Source organism: Bison bison, unplaced genomic scaffold, assembly GCF_000754665.1.
Source record: "Bison bison bison isolate TAMUID 2011002044 unplaced genomic scaffold, Bison_UMD1.0 scf7180017863606, whole genome shotgun sequence".
Lineage (NCBI taxonomy): Eukaryota > Metazoa > Chordata > Mammalia > Artiodactyla > Bovidae > Bison > Bison bison.
In genome coordinates this window covers 25,926-46,508 of record NW_011494178.1, presented here as the reverse complement: position 1 = coordinate 46,508, position 20,583 = coordinate 25,926, and the positions used below count along the sequence as shown (strand labels likewise).

At 51.9% G+C, this 20,583-nt stretch overlaps 1 protein-coding gene across 1 annotated transcript in view; it reads left to right on the top strand.

Moving 5' to 3' along the window:
• Positions 1-20,583, top strand: part of ARHGEF10 (Rho guanine nucleotide exchange factor (GEF) 10) — a 60,517-nt gene that overhangs the window by 14,725 nt on the left and 25,209 nt on the right. The window contains exons 3-14 of the mRNA XM_010833412.1: positions 1,286-1,522; positions 2,094-2,360; positions 3,918-3,981; positions 5,419-5,495; positions 7,246-7,302; positions 9,565-9,728; positions 11,990-12,106; positions 14,601-14,715; positions 15,628-15,734; positions 18,544-18,621; positions 18,835-19,014; positions 19,683-19,799. Of these exons, the coding sequence (XP_010831714.1) occupies positions 1,286-1,522; positions 2,094-2,360; positions 3,918-3,981; positions 5,419-5,495; positions 7,246-7,302; positions 9,565-9,728; positions 11,990-12,106; positions 14,601-14,715; positions 15,628-15,734; positions 18,544-18,621; positions 18,835-19,014; positions 19,683-19,799 (1,580 nt within the window). The remainder of the gene's footprint in view (positions 1-1,285; positions 1,523-2,093; positions 2,361-3,917; positions 3,982-5,418; positions 5,496-7,245; positions 7,303-9,564; positions 9,729-11,989; positions 12,107-14,600; positions 14,716-15,627; positions 15,735-18,543; positions 18,622-18,834; positions 19,015-19,682; positions 19,800-20,583) is intronic.

The window sequence follows — 20,583 nt, the reverse complement described above, 5'->3', positions numbered from 1 at the left end:
AAATAAACTGGGGAACACATCTTAGAGCAAGAAGTCTCTTAAAGAGAAAAATAAAATTTCCCAGAACATTTTCCAAGTATAGTTGTCATCATTTCCTTAAATCCACACTTGCCAAATGAATGTTACAGGGACATAATGCCAATTAAATACCCTGACAAAAGCGATGTTTCAACTTAGCGATGTCACGGGTCATGCTGGGCAGTGTGGAGGTTCACGACAGCGCGAGTCAGAACCACGGGCTGGCCTTTCGTCAGCCTTCTCCTTTGGGGTTACACCATGCAGCCGCTGGACTTGGAGAATTAGGTGAAGCACACCTAAAATCAAATTGATGAAAACTGTTACAAAGAGAAGAGTTTTATAATTTATTGAACTACATGGGCGGTAAGATAACCTGGGAGGGGTCAGAGCAAAACATGATCTGTGGGACCTGAGACACAGGGTCTCCCGGGACCACCATCACTCATTTCTTTTTAGAACAATGTATTTTTAAGTACAATTTATTTAGTATTTTTATACTTAATGTATAGAAAACTCAGGTAGACACAGATGGTTTTAATGCCATTTCACATTTTAATTCCAGCATATACTATTTTTTCTTTTTTCTTAAAAATTTTTAGAGGTCTTCTAGTGATCTGAGATTACAGCAGATACAGTGAGTGTTCTGGTCCTTTAGATTCAGCTGATTTTTTTTTTTCCTTTTAAAAGTCTGCGTGAGGGATCTTATTGTTTGTAAGAGTCATGTAAAAACTCTTATATCAGCAAATCTTTGCATTTCCTCTCTTTCCCTCCAAAAGAGCGTAACCCAGCTGACACAGGTAACTCACAGCTTTACCCTGAAGATGGTATGCGCAGCTGCCAGAATGCACAGAACAGGTGAAGTCATTGCACTGATCTCATAGGAACCGCTGAAGTGAACTTGATCCTTGCCTGGTGGCTTATTTAGTGTTACTCCAAGTTGATTTTTACTCGTGCGGTTCTAAGACCAGAGTGTAAAACGTAGCAAGGGCTTTTTCTCTTCCTTTCTGTCTCTCCTGCTTTTTCTTCCCAGCCTGTGAGTTGAGGTTCCTTCCAAGAGGAAACACAGATGTATGCCCCAAGCCTGGTGGCACCGACTTTTCCCAGTAGAAAGGTGGGGGCCTGGAGGGGGCGGGGAGTGCTATCACACCTCTGGTGCCCACCTGGGTGCCCACTGCTGGCTGACTGCCTGTTGTGTGTTCAGGAGAGAGGAAGTCGTTCTCCTGGTAATAAACACTAACAGTGTGATTTTCGTGACCTTCAACTTCAGAGAATGAAGTCAAGTATGACACTAATAACAACGAGGAGGAGGAGGAGGGGGAACAGCTCGATCTGGACAGCGGAGACGAAGCTCCAGAGGCCGACAGGCAGGCTCCGGGCTCTGCCGAGGCAGGGGACGCTGGGGCAGATGCTCCTGCCACCGCCGCCACCGCGGGACCCTGTGCATCCTCCGGCCACCACCCAGGGACCAGCCAGCCCACCTGCGGGTTAGACCATCCAGGGGAAGGTAGGGTCCAGGAGCCCAAAATCTATCATATGTCTGTGATGTGCTGTGGACAGAAATGACTTGATTCAAGTTTGGCCAAGATTTCTCTTCTTTGTTCTGTTTTCTGTGGTTTTCAATCTTGTCCATGTTCTTTTCTGTTTATGTTCTGGAAGAAACAGGTATGTTTTTTCCTAATAAAAATGGCCTCATCATAGTTTGTCACTATCTTACATGAAACGTTATTTCAAAATAATTCTATTTGATATGAAATGTACAAGTTTAACTTGTGTTTTAAAGTTTGGGGGTGGAGTTGGTCACTTTTATTCGGTCCAATGGTCTGGTTGGTACCTTCACCAGCTCTCCATGTGGTTAATGATGCCCCACTTCTGGCAGCTTCTAACCTACTCGTCTCAGTGGAGGAGCTGCCCTGGGCTCAGCCAGGCTGTGTGCCCCTGGTTCCCAAGGTCACGCTCACCCCTCGGATGCCCCAAAGCACCGTGCTCCCAGGCCTGGGGTCTCCCGGGCCAGCAGGGCGTGTCAGCCAAGTCTTGCACAGCCGGGCGTGTCTGCCACAGTCTTCTTTCATCCTCAGGATGTGAAAAAGGACCTGGAGTGGAACCACTGAAACCCGGGGTCCCGTCAAGAGTCAACCCCTACTCCGTCATTGACATCACGCCCCTCCAGGAAGACCAGCCTCCACCCCCAGACCCGGATGCCGAGGGGGAGGGTGGGGGCCTGCACGTGCCCAGTGGGTACTTGGTGCCAGTGCCCTGCGGTTATGCCGTGCCCTCCAGCCTGCCACTGCTGCTGCCAGCCTACACCAGCCCCGTGCTGCCTGCCCCACCCGCTGACCCCGAAGGTAGGGGGCCCTGAGACTGTGCCCCGGCTGCTCAGTGGGGACCGGTCAAGGAGAGGCTCGGAGTGTTGTCTGCAGTGTCGTGGAGCAGCCTGGGCTCTGTCCCCACCCCTGGCCTCCTTCCCCCAGACGCCCCCACGCCTTGTGCCTGTGGGCGGCACTGTCCACGTCGTGTGTCTCTGTGCCCTCGTGTCATCCCTTCATGGGTGACAGGCTCTCTGCCATCAGACTGTCCAGCTGGAGCCCCAGTTCATGGCTGGGAGGAGGGATCCGGGAGTGCAGGTTGGTGTCCAGGAGAATCAGGAGGCTCCTTGAGAAGCGGCGGCATGGCGGGCAGGTGCAGGGAGACTGAGCCCGCGCCTGTGACAGGGCCGTCGGGGGCCCGGGTCCCCACGGGTCCCAGGTCTGTGAGGCTGTCAGAGGCACAGCGGCACCTCTGCTTAGCGGGAAGGAGCTGGCAGGTAGCTTCGAGGACGTGGCTCATGAAGCCGGTGTCAATCATCTCTACAGACCCGCCCTGGCTGTGTTGCTTCAGCCTCAGCTGGTTGTGCAGAGCTTGGGTTTTCAGGTTTAAAAGGAGACTGTGTGTCTGCCTCAGAGTTGCATGTTGAGACCTGGACCCCAAGGTGATGGTGTCAGGAGGTGACGAGGTTCTGAGGGTGTAGCCCTGCGCGTAGGTTTAGCGCCCGATGACACAGCCCGCCGAGCCCCCAGCTCTCCTCATGGGAGGACATGGCGGGAAGGCGGTCTGTGAGACGGAAGGGGCCCGAGCAGATGCTGGCGCCTTGACCTTGGATGTTCAGGCTTCAGGCCGTTGTCGGTGAACCTTCAGGCTGCGGGGTTCTATGGGGGCAGCACCCCGCTGTCCCGGCCGAGGCCCTCGGGCAGCGGCTGCGTCTCCCCCGGCGCCCGCCCGGTCACACGTCCGGGTTCGAGCGCAGCGGGTTCTGTCCAGGATGGGCCGGTGTCGGCGTCTCTGCTGAGCTGTCCCGCTCTCACCGGGTCTGTTTCCCTGTTCCGTGTCAGGACATGCGTGAGGACCGCCCCGGGCTAGACGTCCTGACGGCAGGAGCAGGCCTGGGGGACGGTGGCCTCTCAGACGTGCTGTCAGGACAGACGTGTGAAGTCTGAGGAAAGTGGTTTTTTCCTGCCAAGTTAAGACAGCTGAGGGGAACATGCAGTTTGGTTATCAAATTTCACCAACTTCAGAATCTTTCACGCTTGAGAATCTTTCGAGCTTGTCCTGTGGACACATTTTCAAGTGGATCATAATTGCAGATTCCCATGGTGTTAGTTTTCGATTCTGGCTTGATTCGTTTGGGCACCACTTTGTTGCAGGCTGGCTCATGAGGCCTTTGGGTGTCACTCTTTATCGGCGTCCTGTTGGAGTACATTTTATCTAAAAGTTGAAGAGTTTAAATCTGCCAGTCGATCCTCTTTACGATAAGATAAGCCTCTCATTGATGAGAAAGGAAAGTACGAAACCATTTAAAGGGTAAAAAGCAAGTCCCTAGACGTGTCTTTCAAGCGTGAACAGTGTGAACTTTCCTCTCCTGGCAGAGACACAGGAAGCGGCAGAAGACAGCCAGCTGAATTCCTTGAGTTCTGAGGATCCAGCGAACAGGTATCTTGCTCGTGTTCCAGGTGTTCTGAGGCCTGGACCTTCCCTGACGTGCCGAGTGCTGTGAATCCGAGCTCACTGCCAAGGCCCCTCCCCACCCCTTGGTCCCTCTGTCCTGTGTTCCCTCTGCCTTCTCACCCGGGGACCCCGAGATCAGGTCTTCCTGAACCCCAGGATTCTTTCAGACGTTAATATGACACTTTGTGGATAAAGAGAAACTGGGTTCACAACCAGATAGAGCTGGACAACATGCTTGACCTTGTTAAGTTTCTCAAGAGTCCCAACGGGGAGAAAGGATTTTTAACTTTGTCTGACCCAGCTTTCATCTGAAATCCTTGAAACTGATTTGATTATGGGTGTTTCTTTCATGCTGCTTGCCTTCACAAATGCTGCTTCATCTGCTTGAAATTCCCAGGAGAATCCCCGCCTCCAGGCAAACTCCTACTCACCCTCCAAAACTCTAGCTTAAGTGTCTCGTTTCATGAAACCGTCCCCCTCTGTGCTTCTAGAGCCATGTGCACACACCTGCATTGTGATTGACTGCTTTGTGCTCTCACGTTATCTCCTGTGTCCCTTTCTTCTACCAGACTGAATACTTCAAATACAAAGACCAGGTTTTACCACGTTGTAGAGCACCTACCGCCTAGCATGGCAGCGTGCTCGCTGCATGGTAGGTGTGTTTGCTTTTAAGCGACTCTATCGAGTTATAATTCATATACCATACTACATTTCACCTATTTAAAGTGGACCATCCTGTAGTTTTCAGTATATGGCATTATTCATTTTAAAAGTGCAATAAAAATACATACCATAAAGTTGCCATTTTTAACCATTTTTAAGTGTAAAATCCAGTGGCATTAAATTCATTAACAGAGTCGTACAGCCATCACCACTCTCTGCCTTTGAAACATTTTCATCGTCCTGATCAGAAGCCTCGCCCTTCATGCCATAACCCAGGTGCCCCCTCCCAGCTCCCAAGGCCTCTGTTCTACGTTCTGTGAACTTGCCTGTCCTAGGTGCTCATATGATCTGAATCGTGCGGTGCTTGTCCTTCCGTGTCTGGCTCATTGGCTTGGCATCATGTGTCGAGGGTGATCCATACTGCAGTGTGTGTTGGAATCTCCTTCCTGTTGAAGGCCTGGTACCGTTCCATTGTGCACACACACCACATTTTGTTTATCTCCTCCTCTCCTGACGGCCACCTCCCAGCGGCCGTGCTGACGCTGCTGTGGACGTTGCGGCCAGGTGCCTGGCAGGCCCCTGCCCTCACGTCCTCTGGCTGCACACCTAGGAGCGGAGGCGCCGGGTCACACGGTGATCCTGTGTCTAACTTTCTGAGGAAGAGCCAAACTGTTTTCCACCACAGCTGCACCATTCTTCATCCCACCAGACACGTGTGAGGGGTTCTCAACATCCCGATGTTCTTGTGTGTTCTTTAAGTGAGGATCCAGATCAGAAGGAGGACAGCGCCCTGGCCCGCTGGGTCGCGGATCCGGCCAACACAGCCTGGATGGAGAGTGAGTACCACGCCAGGGCCCCAGGGGCCGCGCGTGTTCATCCGGCTCTGCTGCTGTTCTCCTGTCCTGTGTCCGTTCATCTGAAGCCCCGACCACCGCTGACTGCAGTTGTTTCCCCGGGCCCCACGAAGCCATGGCTTTGTCTCCCATCAGATCATCTGCTCTCTGCGTCTCAGCACCCCCCTCGTCCTGGCTGATGGATTTATTCCAGTACTGATCTTGTCTTTTGTCATAACAGCCAGAGATTTGGGGACAGAGGCACTAACAAGGCATTCTTTCTCGTGAGCCCCAGTCAGATGCTTTCTTACGGTACCATTTTGAAGAGGGGTGGTGGGTGTTTAAGCCAGCCCACAGACCAGATGGCGTGGTCTGGCAGACCTTTTATTCCACGTGTGGTGCAGAAAGCAGAACTAATTTTAGCTAGGCTTGTTTTTTAATATTTTTAAAGTAACCTTGCTTTTCTAATTAGCCCTTTTACCATCCACTGGCTCACTAATGTCTGTGTAATTGTCTTATACGATTGACTCACAAGGTACGACCGTCTAAACATTATCCTAATTATTAAATTCTCCCCTGGAATATTTCATTTCTGTTTTAATTATGACATTGTCAAAACAAAGAACTCTGCAAACGTAGATGCTTCTGCGAGCGGCTATTAAATATGGATCATTACAGGATTAAATTATCATCTCGCTGTCCTCAAGCAATTTTATTTACAAAGTAGAAGCTGTCTGACTTTTTCTCCCATGACTCGTTTTCATTAGTGGAATAACTATTCGAACGTGAGGTCTGTACACCAGTAGCCGCTCACGTGCTCTAATAGGGGTGGAAATACTGTGGCCGCAGTTGAAACGTATTATTTCGGGACAGCAAGCGTCTCTGACTTGGGCTTTGACAGCAACCCAAGAATACGCCGGGCCGTGGCCGTGCGTTCACCCCGGGAACGTGGGAAGGGACAGTGGCTGCATGTCAGAGGAGAGGGAGGCTGTATTTACCTGGTTTTGTCTCCTGTTGCTTAGTAACCATCACTTTTGTGGGTTCCTGGATGGAGCGCGCTGTAATTTCGTCGGGCTACCTGCAGAGCATGGAGCTCTCACAAATACGTACATGAGTTTCAAACTCTGTTCTCCTGTGGGACCCCTGAGTCAAGCACATGGAACGTGAGCCGTGGAGGATCCCTACTTTTTTAAAAAAAGAAACACCTTAAACAATTTCCTAGGCTACTAGTGGTTCATGTAGTACAGCTTTAGAGGTTTTTGTCCTAAAAGTTGCACATCTTCATACGTGCACGTGGCTGCCTTTCATCTGCAGTCGCGGGAAACGAGATGACGCTGTCAGCCGAGTCCTACTCAGAGCAGCAGTGAATCTATCCCTCTGTTTCTGAGACTACACGCCACCTTTGTGTGTTTTGCCCGTCAGAAAACATTAATTGCAGTAACTTAAAAATGCTTATAAAGATGTGTAATTGAACACAAAACAAACGAAAAAAAGGAATACGTTGGCCTGGAGGCCATAAACCTCTTCCTGGAGATGTTTCACAGCCACTCCATGTAGAGCCGTCGTTCCTTCCCCAGGAAGTGTTCCGCCCTAAGAACAATGCCTGCGCTCCAGTGGGGCCCCGTCAGTTACCATCCCCGTAAAACAAGCTTCCGAGTGGCTGAAGCCTCGCCGGAGGCCGTGGGCCCCGCGAGTGCAGACTGCTCTCTCTGCGTCTGGGTCAGTTTTAAAGTCTCCTTTCCTTTCCTTCCAGATCCGGAAGAAGCCATTTATGACGACGTGCCAAGAGAAAATTCAGACTCTGAGCCAGGTTTGGTTTCGTCTGGAACTGAGTTTAACGGGCTGCAGTTTAGATGGAAGCGGGCAGGCGAAGCCCCTAGGCGCACAGCCCCTGCGCGTCTGTGGTTGCGTTTTGTAAGGTTTCAGCGTCTTGTTGATGCCGTGGGGTAGAACGCTGTGTGTGCACACCTGTGCGCGTGTTCACACCCGACCCTGGAGGTTGGATGACTATCTCGATTACCTAAAAGAAGCAGGAGGAGTTAAAGATGTGAAAATACAAATGGAAAGATAAGGCGTGGAGGCCGGGAGGTAACAGGTGACACACAGGAGGTCATGGAAGAAGGGATTACTAAGAATTTTCCGGGATTACAGATGTAAGCTCCCAGATTATACAAATACAGAGCCAAAGCAGGGTCACGTGTGAATGCACACAGAGGCGCCTACAGCTGAGCCGGCTGAGCACAGCCCCACCATGACCCACCTAACAGCAGCTGGAGAGGAGCCGCCGCCACCCGGGAGGAGCCGCAGTTCGGGAAGAACAGCATACTTCCTGACAGGCAGATAATGTTCCCAAACTGCTAAAGAAAATGCAGTGTTCTGACCCAGATTTCCACATCCGGCCAAAGTATTGTCCTTTTAGAGAGACACAGGCAGCATCAGACACAGGTTGGGGAGCTGGACCGCCTGTAGAGCCCGGAGGAACGGTCCATGTTGCATTTCATGGGAAAGGGGTGCTGAACCCACAGAAGGCAGCAGAGAGCTGTGATGGGTGAGTGGACCGCCTCTGACCCTCGGAGGTTGTTAGCTCAGACTTAGAGCCCCTACACTCAGAAAGCCTGATGCCGAACGACCCAGATGAAAGGTCAGGCCTTCACGCCCAGCAAGCAAGCTGAAGCCCACCCTAGCCCTGGAGGTGTGTCTCCAGAGTTCAGGTGTCTTCCAACATTGGCTGGTTCAGTGTCATTTCCCAGGGGACCAGGTGAATGACAGAAATCATATGCTTAGAAGGCAGTTGGTGCCATGCAGTGGCCTTCTGGTGTTAAAAACTCCTGACAGAACCTTCCCAGCCTCATGGAGGACATATTCTTAAAATTGACAGCAAACTTCATATTTAAAAGCATGGACTCATTTATTCATCCCAAAAGTGTTCTGGAGGCGACCAGGTACCCGGAGCTGCTACAGCCTCAGCTAACAGAGGCTGCCTCCCAAGACCCAGCAGGACGGGAGACCCTCTAGCCTCTTTATAAACAAACCTACTGGATCTTTAGAGTAAGTGTGCTCCTGGGTAGTATTTAAGTACCTGCTACAAGCAACATGGGGACTAAAGGCTAGTTTCTGTAAAGCAAGGTTTGAACTGCATTTTGGGATAATTGATCCTCCCTGGTAGGGCTCTCCCGGCACAAACAGGATGATCTGGGGTCTCAAAAACCAAACGCTAACGGCAGGTGGGCCAGTAGTGCCCCTGCTGGAGATGTTGGCTGTTCTGTTAGGCCAGGTGCCCCTGTGCGGGCAGCGCCTTTGTCGTGATCTGGAGGCGTGAACAGACATGCTCATCACTAATTTTGAAATGACTGATATGATAAAGACGTTTAAATGCAGTAACAGTTTATGGGCTTCCCCAGTTGTTCAGCGGTAAAGAATCTGCCTGCAAAGCAGGAGACCCAGGTTCGATCCCTGGTTCAGAAAGAGTCCTTTAGAGGAGGGCATGGCTACCAACTCCATTATTCTTGCCTGGAGAATCCCATGGATAGAGGATCCTGGTGGGCTACAGGCGATGGGATTGCAGCATCAGACAGGACTGAAGTGACTGAGCATGCATGCATGCATGCAACAGGTTATAGGTTTTATGGGCTAATTTTAGCACAAAAGAATTTACAGTTGTAATATACTTTACTTTCGTTCATATTTGATTATCTTTATCATCTATCGGTGATCTGTCAGTCTGTGTAATCTCTTTATATTCCACGTATCTATCTAAAGAATATCTTTCCTTCATCAAAAGTTCTCTACGGGCAAGAAATCATTTGGTATAATTGTGGTGGCTTCTCATAGACCAGTGGTCCTCTGGATGTGGATGGGGCTGGGGGTTTGTCAGAGTTTTGTTGCCCCCACCCATCACTGCCAGGGGTCTCCCCCCGAGGCCCCTCCACTGCTCCTCCAAGCTCTTCCCGGGTGTCTCCTCCCCAGCTCTCAGTGACGCTCTCACACGACAGACATGCACAGAGTAGCCAGGAGTTCTGCATTTTAATTGAGTTCTGCAATTTATTTCTTCATTTGGTGTTTTTGCACTCAGATGAAATGATTTATGACGACGTGGAGAATGGAGATGAAGGCGGCCACAGCTCTTTGGAGTATGGGTGGAGCTCCAGCGAGTTCGAGAGCTACGAGGAGCAGAGCGACTCGGAGAGCAGGAGCGGGGTCCCCCGCTCCTTCCTGCGTGGCGACCACAGGAAGCAGGCAGGTGTCCCGGCTATGTGCTGGGGGACAGCGTGCTCACACGGGCGTGTGGCCAGGACCAGAAGGGGTTGCCTCGTTCACATAGTCTTTACATGATTGTTTTCTAAGATGTTGATGTGTAGTTTGAAGAAAGCATCTGATGTTAGCAAAAGAGAAGAGGCCCTTTATCTCATACAGTACAGTCCTGGCAGGATGAGAGAATGAAATTTACATAAATGGAATCCCTCAACAGGCCCCGAACGAGCTCCCTGTCCTGAGCATTCAGGAAGTAAGGAGGCATTCCCTGGCTATCTGTGCTGTGTACACACAGCGCTGCTAGTGCGCAGCCGGCTGCATGGAGAGCCTGGCCGGTGGACACGGCGCAGCCCACTGTCCTTTACAGAATGTCGTGGTCCTCGGCGTTCTGAGCACAAACAGGAAGAGGTAAAAATAGAAGGTGTTACAGAGGATGTTACAGGACAAAGGCCCCACCCCACTGGGCACTCTCCTCCCTCAGCGGGACAGTCCTGAGACCAGGGTCCGGGTTGAAGGAGTGGATTCCGGGCTGACGCCAGGGCCAGCGGGTGTAAGTGGGGACTGGAGCGCTGCTCACTGAGGGGCCTGGTGGCTGGTGGTGACTGGCCGCCCCCACTGCTCGTGTTGGCGTTTGGGCTGTTGGTGAAAGAGGGATTTGTACAGCCGTCCACGGTCACGTCCAAGGGGGCTCTGTGTTCTGTGTGAGGTTGACATGCAGGCCTCACGTGGACAGAGGCTGCAGCCAGTGCCTCACAACGCAATCAATAAATCACCATGAGTCACGGCAGCCTGAGCCCCTGTAACCAATCTGGTGGGCTCCTTGCATGGGCTCCATGTATGTGTGGCTTATAGGTCATTCTGGGCACTGGGGTTCACGTGTTTTGTAATCTCATCCTGAAACTTAAGAAGGCTCTACCAACTGCTGGTGGTCAACCCAACTACCTGATACTTATGAATGTATGTATTTTTTGGCCACATGGCTTGCAGAATCTTTAGTTCCCCTGACCAGGGATCAAGCCCATGCCCCCTGCATTAGAAGTATGCTGTCTTAACCGCTGGACTGCCAGGGAAGTCCCCCAACTATTCAGCATTACTAACAAGCTTTTCCAGGAACCTGGCTCTCGTCTGTCACCAGAGTCATTACAGCGGAGACTTAGCCAGGAAGTGAAGTTACAGCTATAGTTTCAATCGCAGCTGGTGACTAAGGTGACACTTGGCTTGTTCTAGCTGAGCCCAGCGTTCCAGATTTAAATGGAGGTTTTCAGTATGGTGCTGGGGCCTGATTTCAGCAGGATGGCACACCCAGTGGGGGCCTTGGAGAGGGGTTAAGAAACTCCTAACTAAATTTCATCTTCAGTGGGCCGGGGGGTTAGTGCAAACTGGCTTGGTCCAGCGATGGCCCGTGAGCTGTGAGCACGATTTCTGGGCAGAGACTCTGCCCTCCTGGCTGTCCGGGCGAACCCGTGCTCCCAGACGCACCACAGTAACATGCCGGAGGGGGTCGGGCGGCCGCGAGCGCAGAGCCCTCATGGGGGCCAGCAGGCAGCGTCCTGGGACAGGACAGGCAATGCTGTAACAAGTCCCTAGTTCCCTAGTTTAAAGAGTCATGTTTCAAAAACTGTCAAAGAAGACTGATCTCCCAGACAGTCTTAGATTGGATCAGAAATTGCCCAGATGTCCTTGTCTGGGGAACATGGGCCACACTCTCTAAGGCGCAGGCCTTGGGTTGCACGTTGGAGACGTCTGTCATGATGCGAGGACAGAGTTTTGAGACCTCACCCCGCCCCGGGAGCTGCAGAGGAAGTCACGTCAGTCTGGAGACTTAAAAGTTGACGTGGCTGTTACCAAACCATGCCCCTCTCAGTGCTGAACTCAAGTTTCTTCTGCTTTGGTGCTGACATACAGGAATAATTTTATATGTATTTCTACATTTTGGGTCACTTTAAATCCACTAAAATGTAGACGCATGCTGGTGCCCAGATTTTTCTGTGCGTTTACTTGCTCTGGTTCAGCACAGAGGAGTCTCCATCCTGGCTCACCTGGAGTCTGCCCTCTGCTGACATGTTTTACTCACTCGTGTGTTTATTTCCTGAAAGCCGGAGGGCTAGGACGGGGGGCCCGGGGCAGGAGGACGTTGGTGCGTGAACGTCACCCACCAGATGCGGCTCAAGTCCTCTCAATGTAAGACTGCCTGAAAGCGCCGGGAAGAGCGTGTTGTGAAAAGCTTGTGTCTCTTTGTGCTGTAGCTCTCCCATGACCTAACCCGCTTAAAGGAGCACTATGAGAGAAAGATGAGAGAGTTGATGGCAAACACGGTGGGCGCGGTAGAGATTCAGCAGCTAAAGCACAAACATGAACTGAAGGTGTGTGGTTCCCGCTGGAAATGCTTCTGCAGAAGCAGACTGTTGTTTAATGAGCAAGCTCACATCTGAGCTGCGGCGGTTCTCAGGGTGCGGTCCAGGGAACCCCAGGGCCATCCAGGCAGTGGAGGGTTCCTGTCATTTCCGGGACCTCCTTTGCCTCTGTCCTGCCTGGCTTGTGCCACACCTGCTGGGACGCGGGATCCTCCGACTCCACGCCAGACTCGAGGCAGGTTCCCCCATGTGCAAACCAATGCACTTTTTTTGTTGTTTTGGAAAACATAGTAATTTATTATCAAATGTTACTAGCTAAGATAAAGTTAAATAGTTTTGTTGTTTATAAAATTAATATTTAAAAAATATTCAACATTTTTTCTAAATTTCAACTCCTTAGACAATAAATACAGACAAATGCACCAGGTGAGCCGAAGCCCTTGGGGCTGCTTGGTGACTTTGTAAGCGTGAAGGGCTCCTGAGACCGCAGAGCTGAGAACTGCCGGCTTGAATGTCGTGGCGTCTGCTGTCTGAGATGGTTTTTAAAAGAGCACTGTCAAGTAACTTCACTTCAACTGGATTTGCCATCCTTCTGATGTCTGTCGTTTGTTCAGGTGTTGAAGGGCACTTGCCTGAGGCAGGTGTTCATTCAGAAACATCCCTGTAAATGCCACCGCTGTGCTCCACAACTTTCAACTCAGGAGCAAAGCCCCCGGAATCATAGCATCTCCTTTGGCTCGGCATCAGGCTGGTCCCTGGGCAGGAAACAGGTGGCAGCCCCGGGGATAGTCGGAGGCCGCTGGGGGTTTCCGGGCAGCGCAGGGCAGTGTGTGAGGCAGACTGGCTCAGCAAAGAGATGGACACACTCAGGAAAGGACAGTGGGAAGTGCCGTGAGCGGCAGAGTGGGGTGACTTGTCCTATGCAGGGGAGCGGGGCCCGGCGTGTGACTGGTGGCTGTGGGGCCCCAGTCAGCTGTTCCCTCCCCACGGACCCCGGCATCTGTGTGGCTTCACTCGGAGGGAGTGTGGATGGAGCCGGTCTGTAGGCCGTGTCTGGCAGGAGGAGGGAGGATCCAGGGAGACTGTGGGGAAGGAGCTAAGGGGAGGCGCCTGGCAGCTGAGCAGTCAGGTGCACCTGCAGGGTGTGGGCACTGTGGAGAAGGGGGTGGCCGGATGCTGTCCACGGTGGTCTCCGGACTCGGCCAAGTTTGGTTAAAGGGGTGCAGGAGCGGAGGCAGAAGTGGCTTGGCCGTGTTTGACCTGGCGAAGGTGGGTGGTGGTGGGGTACAGGACATTGGGGTTGGGGTTGGCCAGACAGCGTGACCTGGGCTTGGTTTCCGTCGAGTTGGCTGGGAGGCCAGGTGCGCATCAGGGAGGCCGGCTAAGGCGCAGGGACAGAGGGGAATTGTAGAGTCACTTTGGGCTGCAGTTACGTGTGTCCAGCGCCAGACTGGCGGCCCCACGAGTGGGTAACCTGCAGGGGCATGGCTCTTGCATCTGGGATGCACACTTGGGCTGAATTGCTGGGTCAGCCGAGCCTCAGCCCCCAAGAGCCCCTTGGCCGGCGGCACTTTGGACAAATGCACAACCAGGCGGTGGCCCTGGAGGCCTGGCACTGGGAGGCCCTGGCCACAGCCACAGGGGGTGAGCTGGCAGGTGTTGAACAGCCGCCGCCCCCCGGGGAGGATCACAGGAGGACGGGTAGGGAGGCACCGTAGACGGACTAAAGGGGTTTGTGTCGTAAGAGGCCATCTGGATTTTCTCTAAACAATCAATCACTTGGTGCCGGATGGCCAGTACCATCAAGGTTAGCTTCTAAAGGGCAAGAAAAGTGGATAAAACGCAAGGCACATGGCTGGGCGCTTTGGACACTGGTGGCCAGTCTAAGTACTGTGCCGGGACCTGCCCCCGGGAACCAGAGTGAGCATGCTCCCCTGTGGTGGGAGGTGGGCTCTGCCGGTCCTTCCTGTGGGCTGGCCGTCTCTCTGTCCACATCCTGGCAGGTATTCCCGCAGGCATAGTGGGTCCTGGGAGTGGTCAGTATAAAGAGCCTGTGAGCCACTGGGCCGGCCGGGGGTGGTCTCCAGCTGGCGGCTCCCCTGTATCCTGTGATCTGCCCTTTAACCTCAGGCAAACCCCCTGACGTCCGTGCCCTCTGTTTCTCCACACCCAGGCTTCTCCAAGGCTCTTGGCAAGTGTTTGTAATAAAAACGAAGGTCAACTTTTAAACACAGAAGGACACATTTTAAAAACTATGCTAAGAAAGGGCTCTTTTTTAAAGTCTCTTTTTCCTTTTTTTTTTTTTAACCAGTGAAACCAAAACAGCCCCAAACTACCTCCCCATTCCCCCCCACACAACAGCCAAGAAAGCTCTCCCAGATCAAAAAGCCAATTTCAGATGTTTCAAGACCAGACTACTTGACAGTATTCTTTTAAAATGGATTAAGAGCAACAGGGAGTTTTCACCGAGCCGCCCCCCTCACCCAGACCCCCTTCCCTGCAGATGCAGAAACTGGTGCGGGCCGCGAGAGAGGGCACCAAGGATGGGCTGGAGAAGACAAAGGCCGCCGTGAAGCGGGGACGCTCCTTCATCAGGACCAAATCCTTCATCTCTGCGGGTGCGTTTCCTTACTGGGTCCCCTCCGGGTGGGCACGGGGTGGGGGAACTCTCTCCCCGCAGCAGAAAGTGGGGGCATTCTCCCAGATGGTAGATTTCGCCACCTCCCAACCGGCTCCTCCCAGCAGTCGGGTGATGGGGGTCCCTCACTCTTGCTCCCGGAGCCCCTGGGTTCTCAGCATGGTCATTCATCACAGAACATGATCACAGGGATTCGTTCACTGTGCTGGGACCCCTGGGCGTGTTTCCTGCCCCTTCCGGACTGCGGCGGAGCAGAGAGGCTCGGATCAGGATCCTGTGTGCTGTTTTTTTTAAAGCTCCTCACAGTTTTCTGAATTAGATAATCTCAATATTACCTGAAAATTCCCATGCTTTTCTGGTTTCTAGCCATTCTGTGGATTCTTTAGCTTACTTAGCTGCATCTAAGTTCTTAGAAATTAGTTTTGGTCTAAAATTTTTGATCTGGGGGGAGTTGTGCTTTTTCAGAGTTCTAATGAGAAAGGCAGAAAGTCAGGAGGTTACTGAGTCTCCCTTCGTTTTTGTCTGTGGAGTGTTGGTTCTGAGTAACTCAGAACTGCCTTTATTTGCTTCTGATTTTGGTTATGTTATAGATTCAGAAACTGAAATATGTGTTTCTACTCTGCCTTCTAGGTGTTCAAATGACACCTCTGCCTTTTTGAAGTTAGATTTCAAGTACCAAAAACTTCAAATATCAACAAACTCTGTGTTCCCCTTGTAGGAGGGGCTATTTTCTGGGTTTGTTAAAGCTTCACTTGACTCATCGCTGAGTGGGAAGGCCGCTTGGGGCTGAGGTGTCTGCCAAGGGCGCCCCTCTGACGGCAGCTTTACTGCCCTGCAGTGTTATAAACGCCCCATTTCAACATCAGACTAGCACGCTCTGTCTTCCTTTAAGACCACAGATCCTGTCTTGAAGAGGAGCAGAACGTGTTCATCGACGTGGACTGCAAGCACCCCGAAGCCATCCTCACCCCGATGCCGGAAGGCTTGTCTCAGCAGCAGGTAGGGCGTGGGGCGGGGCTGGCACGGCAGGGCTGCGCTGACCTCTCCGTCCGCCTGGCCTCTGGCCTCGCTGTCCTTAAATACGTTAGGTATCCCCGCTGTGTGATTGTGAGCACGCGTGGAAGATCTGCTTCTTTGTGAGCCTCACTTATGCTCGTTCATGTTGACGGCCAAGAGACCAGGTGTGAGTGTGTGAAGCGTCTATGCAATGGTGGTTAGAATACAGATTTCCAGTAACTCATGAACTTAGCCAAATGTAAACGAATTCTTAATCTCTGAATATCGGTAGCAGAGGGGGAAAAACTCAGTGGTTTCCATTTGACTATGTTTGGGTGAAAGGGGAGGAAGGCATGGGGGGCGAGGGCATACCCGAGAGCCAGGGGCCTTCGGGAGAAGGGTTGCTGGTCCTGGGGGGATGTAATTTGAGTCTTCCCACGTGGGCTGCATGTTGCAGTTCATGGACGCTGAGAGAGATGACCGACAACGTAGGCAGATGACAAAGCTGGACAGACGTAAGTGGGCAGGTAGGTGATGGTCGATATAGATGCACGCATCGTACACATGACACGCTCGCATGCGTGTGGCGTGCAGACCATGAAAACCCTCCGCGGTCAGTTCAGAGTCCGACAGGAAAGATGGCGAGCTGCCGCGAGGAGACCGTCAGCGACCGTCAGGGTGAGGGCGGGGCCGAGGCAAACGGGCTTGCGCTCGGGAGGCCGTGCGTGAGTGCGTGAGGAGGCCGTGCATGAGTGCATGAGGAGGCCGTGCGTGAGGAGGCTGTGTGCAGGAAGGCGCGTAGGGAAGGCAATCGTGAGGAGGGCTTGCGTGAAAAGGGGAGGGCTAGGAGGCCGTGCGTGAGGAAGGCAGCCCAGGGACAACGCCCCGTCAGCTGTGCATGGATCTTGGGAAGCCTGAAGTCTGGGGACAGGCCCCGGGCGTGCTGTCCACATGCCAGGGTTGACTGAGGGGTGTCCTAACCTGCGGGGGCCCTGCAATCGGGGCAGATTTGGGGTTTTATCTTTATTTTCCAGTTGTTTTGATACCAATTCCAGGCCCTTTGACCTGATACATCAGAGTCATCTCAGCACTTAAGCAGAGTATTTAACACCTGGGTTCAGTTCAGTTCAGTCACTCAGTCATGTCTGACTCTGTGACCCTATGAACCACAGCACGCCAGGCTTCCCTGTCCACCAACTCCCAGACCACCCAAACCCATGTCCATTGAGTCGGTGATGCCATCCAACCATCTCATCCTCTGTCGTCCCCTTCCCCTCCTGCCCTCAATCTTTCCCAGCATCAGGGTCTTTTCAAATGAGTCAGCTCTTCACATCAGGTGGCCAAAGTATTGGAGTTTCAGCTTCAACATCAGTCCTTCCAATGAACACCCAGGACTGATCTCCTTTAGGATGGCCTGGTTGGATCTCCTTGCAGTCCAAGGGACTCTCAAGAGTCTTCTCCAGCACCACAGTTCAAAAGCGTCAATTCTTCGGCACTCAGCTTTCTTTATAGTCCAACTCTCACATCCATACATGACCACTGGAAAAACCATAGCCTTGACTAGACGGACCTTTGTTGACAAAATAACGTCTCTGCTTTTGAATATGCTGTCTAGGTTGGTTATAACTTTCCTTCCAAGAAGTAAGTGTCTTTTAATTTCATGGCTGCAGTCACCATCTGCTGTGTTAGATCCCCCCAAATTCCCAGATATTCTGACTCCAGACTTGAGACATTGTCTGGAACTCTGAATCTGACCCTCTATAGTTTGGGGGGAGGATCCAGAGCGAGGGGTCTGTGGGCTCATAGACACATCTGTATGTACTTTGAAGCATCCGCCCTTTAAACATGTCACTTTGTTCCTCAGGTGTCCCTCAGGGTTGATTTTTGCCTCCATCTCGTGAAGGAGCAGCCCCTCCTGTGAGGAAAGCAGTCACGCTGACGCAGCCAGGGGCGGCTCCTGCCACCAGGTGGCGCCGCGGTTCCTGGGACGAGCCTCCCACTGGGCTGCTGGGGGCGGGGAAGAGCAACCTTGCTGTGCTTTTTACCCTCTATTTCCCGTTTACTGGCAAAACCAACTTTCCAAACTGGGTGTCAGCTGGACAGAAGTGCCAAGTGTCGTCCTGGTCTCCAGCAGGCACCTTGGGGCCAGAAGCTTGTGCTTGCGTGCCCTCGGGTCGTGGGAACAAACCCCAAAGTGATGTCACTACTTCAAGTGCAGGCCTCAGATCTGAGGGAGTGGGGGCTGTTCCTGAAACGACCTTGGTGATTGACTCCTTGTGCTTCTAGCCTTGGAGGCTTTGAATGGCCTCAGAACAAAACAGATCTATACTTCCACCTTCCAAGGGCTTTTAAAAAAAACTTTGGAATAATGATTTTAGATAAGTGTTGCTAATACCATTTTTGGGGGGAAGACTGGAAAGTTTTTTTTTTTTTTCTGAACTTAATATGTACACGAAGTATACATTAACCCCGTGTAGCTCCATGCTCGGCATGCAGAACACACACAGTCAGTTTATTCTTGTTGTATGAGTGAATGAAATTGTTATTAATGCCATGATTTTGCTGTGTTGCTCCAGTTGTGGTTTATAATCTGTTGTTTTTAAAAAACAACAGAACTGTAGTGATGGGAAAGTATGTCTTATGCCATCATGGTAGATTGTTAACATAATATATTTTAAGGCCTTGGGAGGTTTCACTTACGTACTGTTTTGAACAGAGAGAAACTTCATCAATAAGCCTCAACAGAAGTTAAATCTGTTTGCTGTGTTTTCCGAGGCAGTTTTTAACCATTGTGTTTTCAAACTCCCAACAGGTCGTAAGAAGGTACATTCTGGGCTCGATCGTTGACAGCGAGAAAAACTATGTGGATGCTCTTAAGAGGATATTGGAGGTACCCAAATATCACGCTGTTTTGTCTTTTATGAATTATAAAATACTCAAATTTGCAAAGTTCTTAAAAGACTCTGAGAGTTGTGTCTATGCATTGACATTCAAGAGTCATGCGGTTTATTTGGACACACATGTAATTATAAGGGCGAGCTTCTCTGTGTTCCTTGTTGAACCTGAGAAAAGCCTGGGCCGTGCTTGTTGGTCTCTGCCTCAGCAATATGAGAAGCCGCTGTGGGAGATGGAGCCCAAGGTGCTGAGCGAGAGGAAGCTGAGGACCGTCTTCTTCCGGGTCAAGGAGGTGCTGCAGTGCCACTGCCTGCTCCAGATCGCGCTGGCTGGCCGCGTGGCTGAGTGGGACTCAGTGGAGATGATCGGAGATGTCTTCGTGGCCTCGGTAACGGGGCTGGTGCACTCGGAGGGTCTGCAGGGCTCCCTTGGGCTCCAGGGCCCCCTCCCTTCTTCCTCGGGTGGGTCTCCTGTTGGTGCAAGCCCGGCTGACCCTGGCTGACCCCGGACGGACACCGCGGACCTCCTGTTGAAGCCGGTCTGTGGTCAGGAGGCTCTGTGCACCTACCTGTGTGCACCTGGGGAAGGATGTGGAGACATCCAGAGGCTCAGGTGCCCTGATCTGTCTCAGACCACACAGTGGCATCTCCATGGGACGGTCAGGTCAGGAACCCAGGACATCCGCACACTGAGGCGCCCGACCTTCTGTCCACAGAGTGCCGGTCAGCAGCAGTTTAAAGGAGGATGTCTGTACTTGTCATCATTATATGACTGTAGTCAGGAACTTTCTTAACTGACAGCCAAACTGCCATGGCTTTGAGCTAGGAAGCACTGAAGTGCCCTGGGGTCAGCAGAGTAAGAACCACAGGCTCCTGACAAGTCTGCTTAAAGAAAAAAAAAAAATCACACTTAGTCATAATGAAGTTTAGTCCCTGAAAAGAGCACAGTGACGGAGAGGTTGTTGTTCATGCAGGTTTCGGTCTTTCATCCTAAGCTTGGCAGGGAGGCAGTGAACCCTCCATTATTTTCATTTCTCGATTTTCTCTTGTATTACAGTTTTCTAAATCCATGGTGCTGGATGCTTATAGTGAATATGTGAATAATTTCAGCACAGCTGTGGCAATCCTTAAGAAAACATGTGCTACAAAACCTGCTTTCCTTGAATTTTTAAAGGTAAACACTTGAAAATTTTTTGTGTTTTTTAACATCCTTTTGGCCACCTGATGCAAAGAGCTGATTCACTGGAAAAGACCCTGATGCTGGGAAAGATTGAGGGCAGGAGGAGAAGGGGACGACAGAGGATGAGATGGTTGGATCGCATCACCGACTCGATGGACATGGGTTTGGGTGGACTCCGGGAGTTGGTGATGGACAGGGAGGCCTGGTGTGCTGCGGTTCATGGGGTCGCAAAAAGTCGGAAACCACTGAGTGATTGGACTGAACTGAACTGATAACAGGTTCGATGCCTAGTACTTTGTAGTGAGATTTTACCAAATTTCCCCTCTAAACGTATAATGTTATTTATTGTAATGATTTTAGCACCAATGGGGCCCTCGGTATTGGATCAGTACCAGAAATAAAGATGAATTTTTAGTGGTAAAGTAGCTTCTTGAAAACCAACTTTGTTTGGACATCCTTAGAAGGATGTAGCCAGATGGGTCTAGGCAGAGAGTGGAGACCAGACCCCAGACCCAGGGGCCGGCTGCCTGCTGCTGGTGACCTCAGGGTCAGGCTCTGGGATCTGGTTGGAGGGCCCCTTGGTCTCCAGGGCAGGCAGGGAGCAGATCCTCTGAAGATGAGCCCCACAGTGCTGGAGGGGCTCCGGGGTCTGCCCCTCCTCTGACCCCGGGGTGCACCCCACCCTGCTGGGAGTGGCTGCGGGAAGCCATGGAGGTCCCTGGTGGGCGCTGCGGGTGGTGTGCGCTCCTCCCCGGGGCTGCGTCTTGCGGGCGGGTGG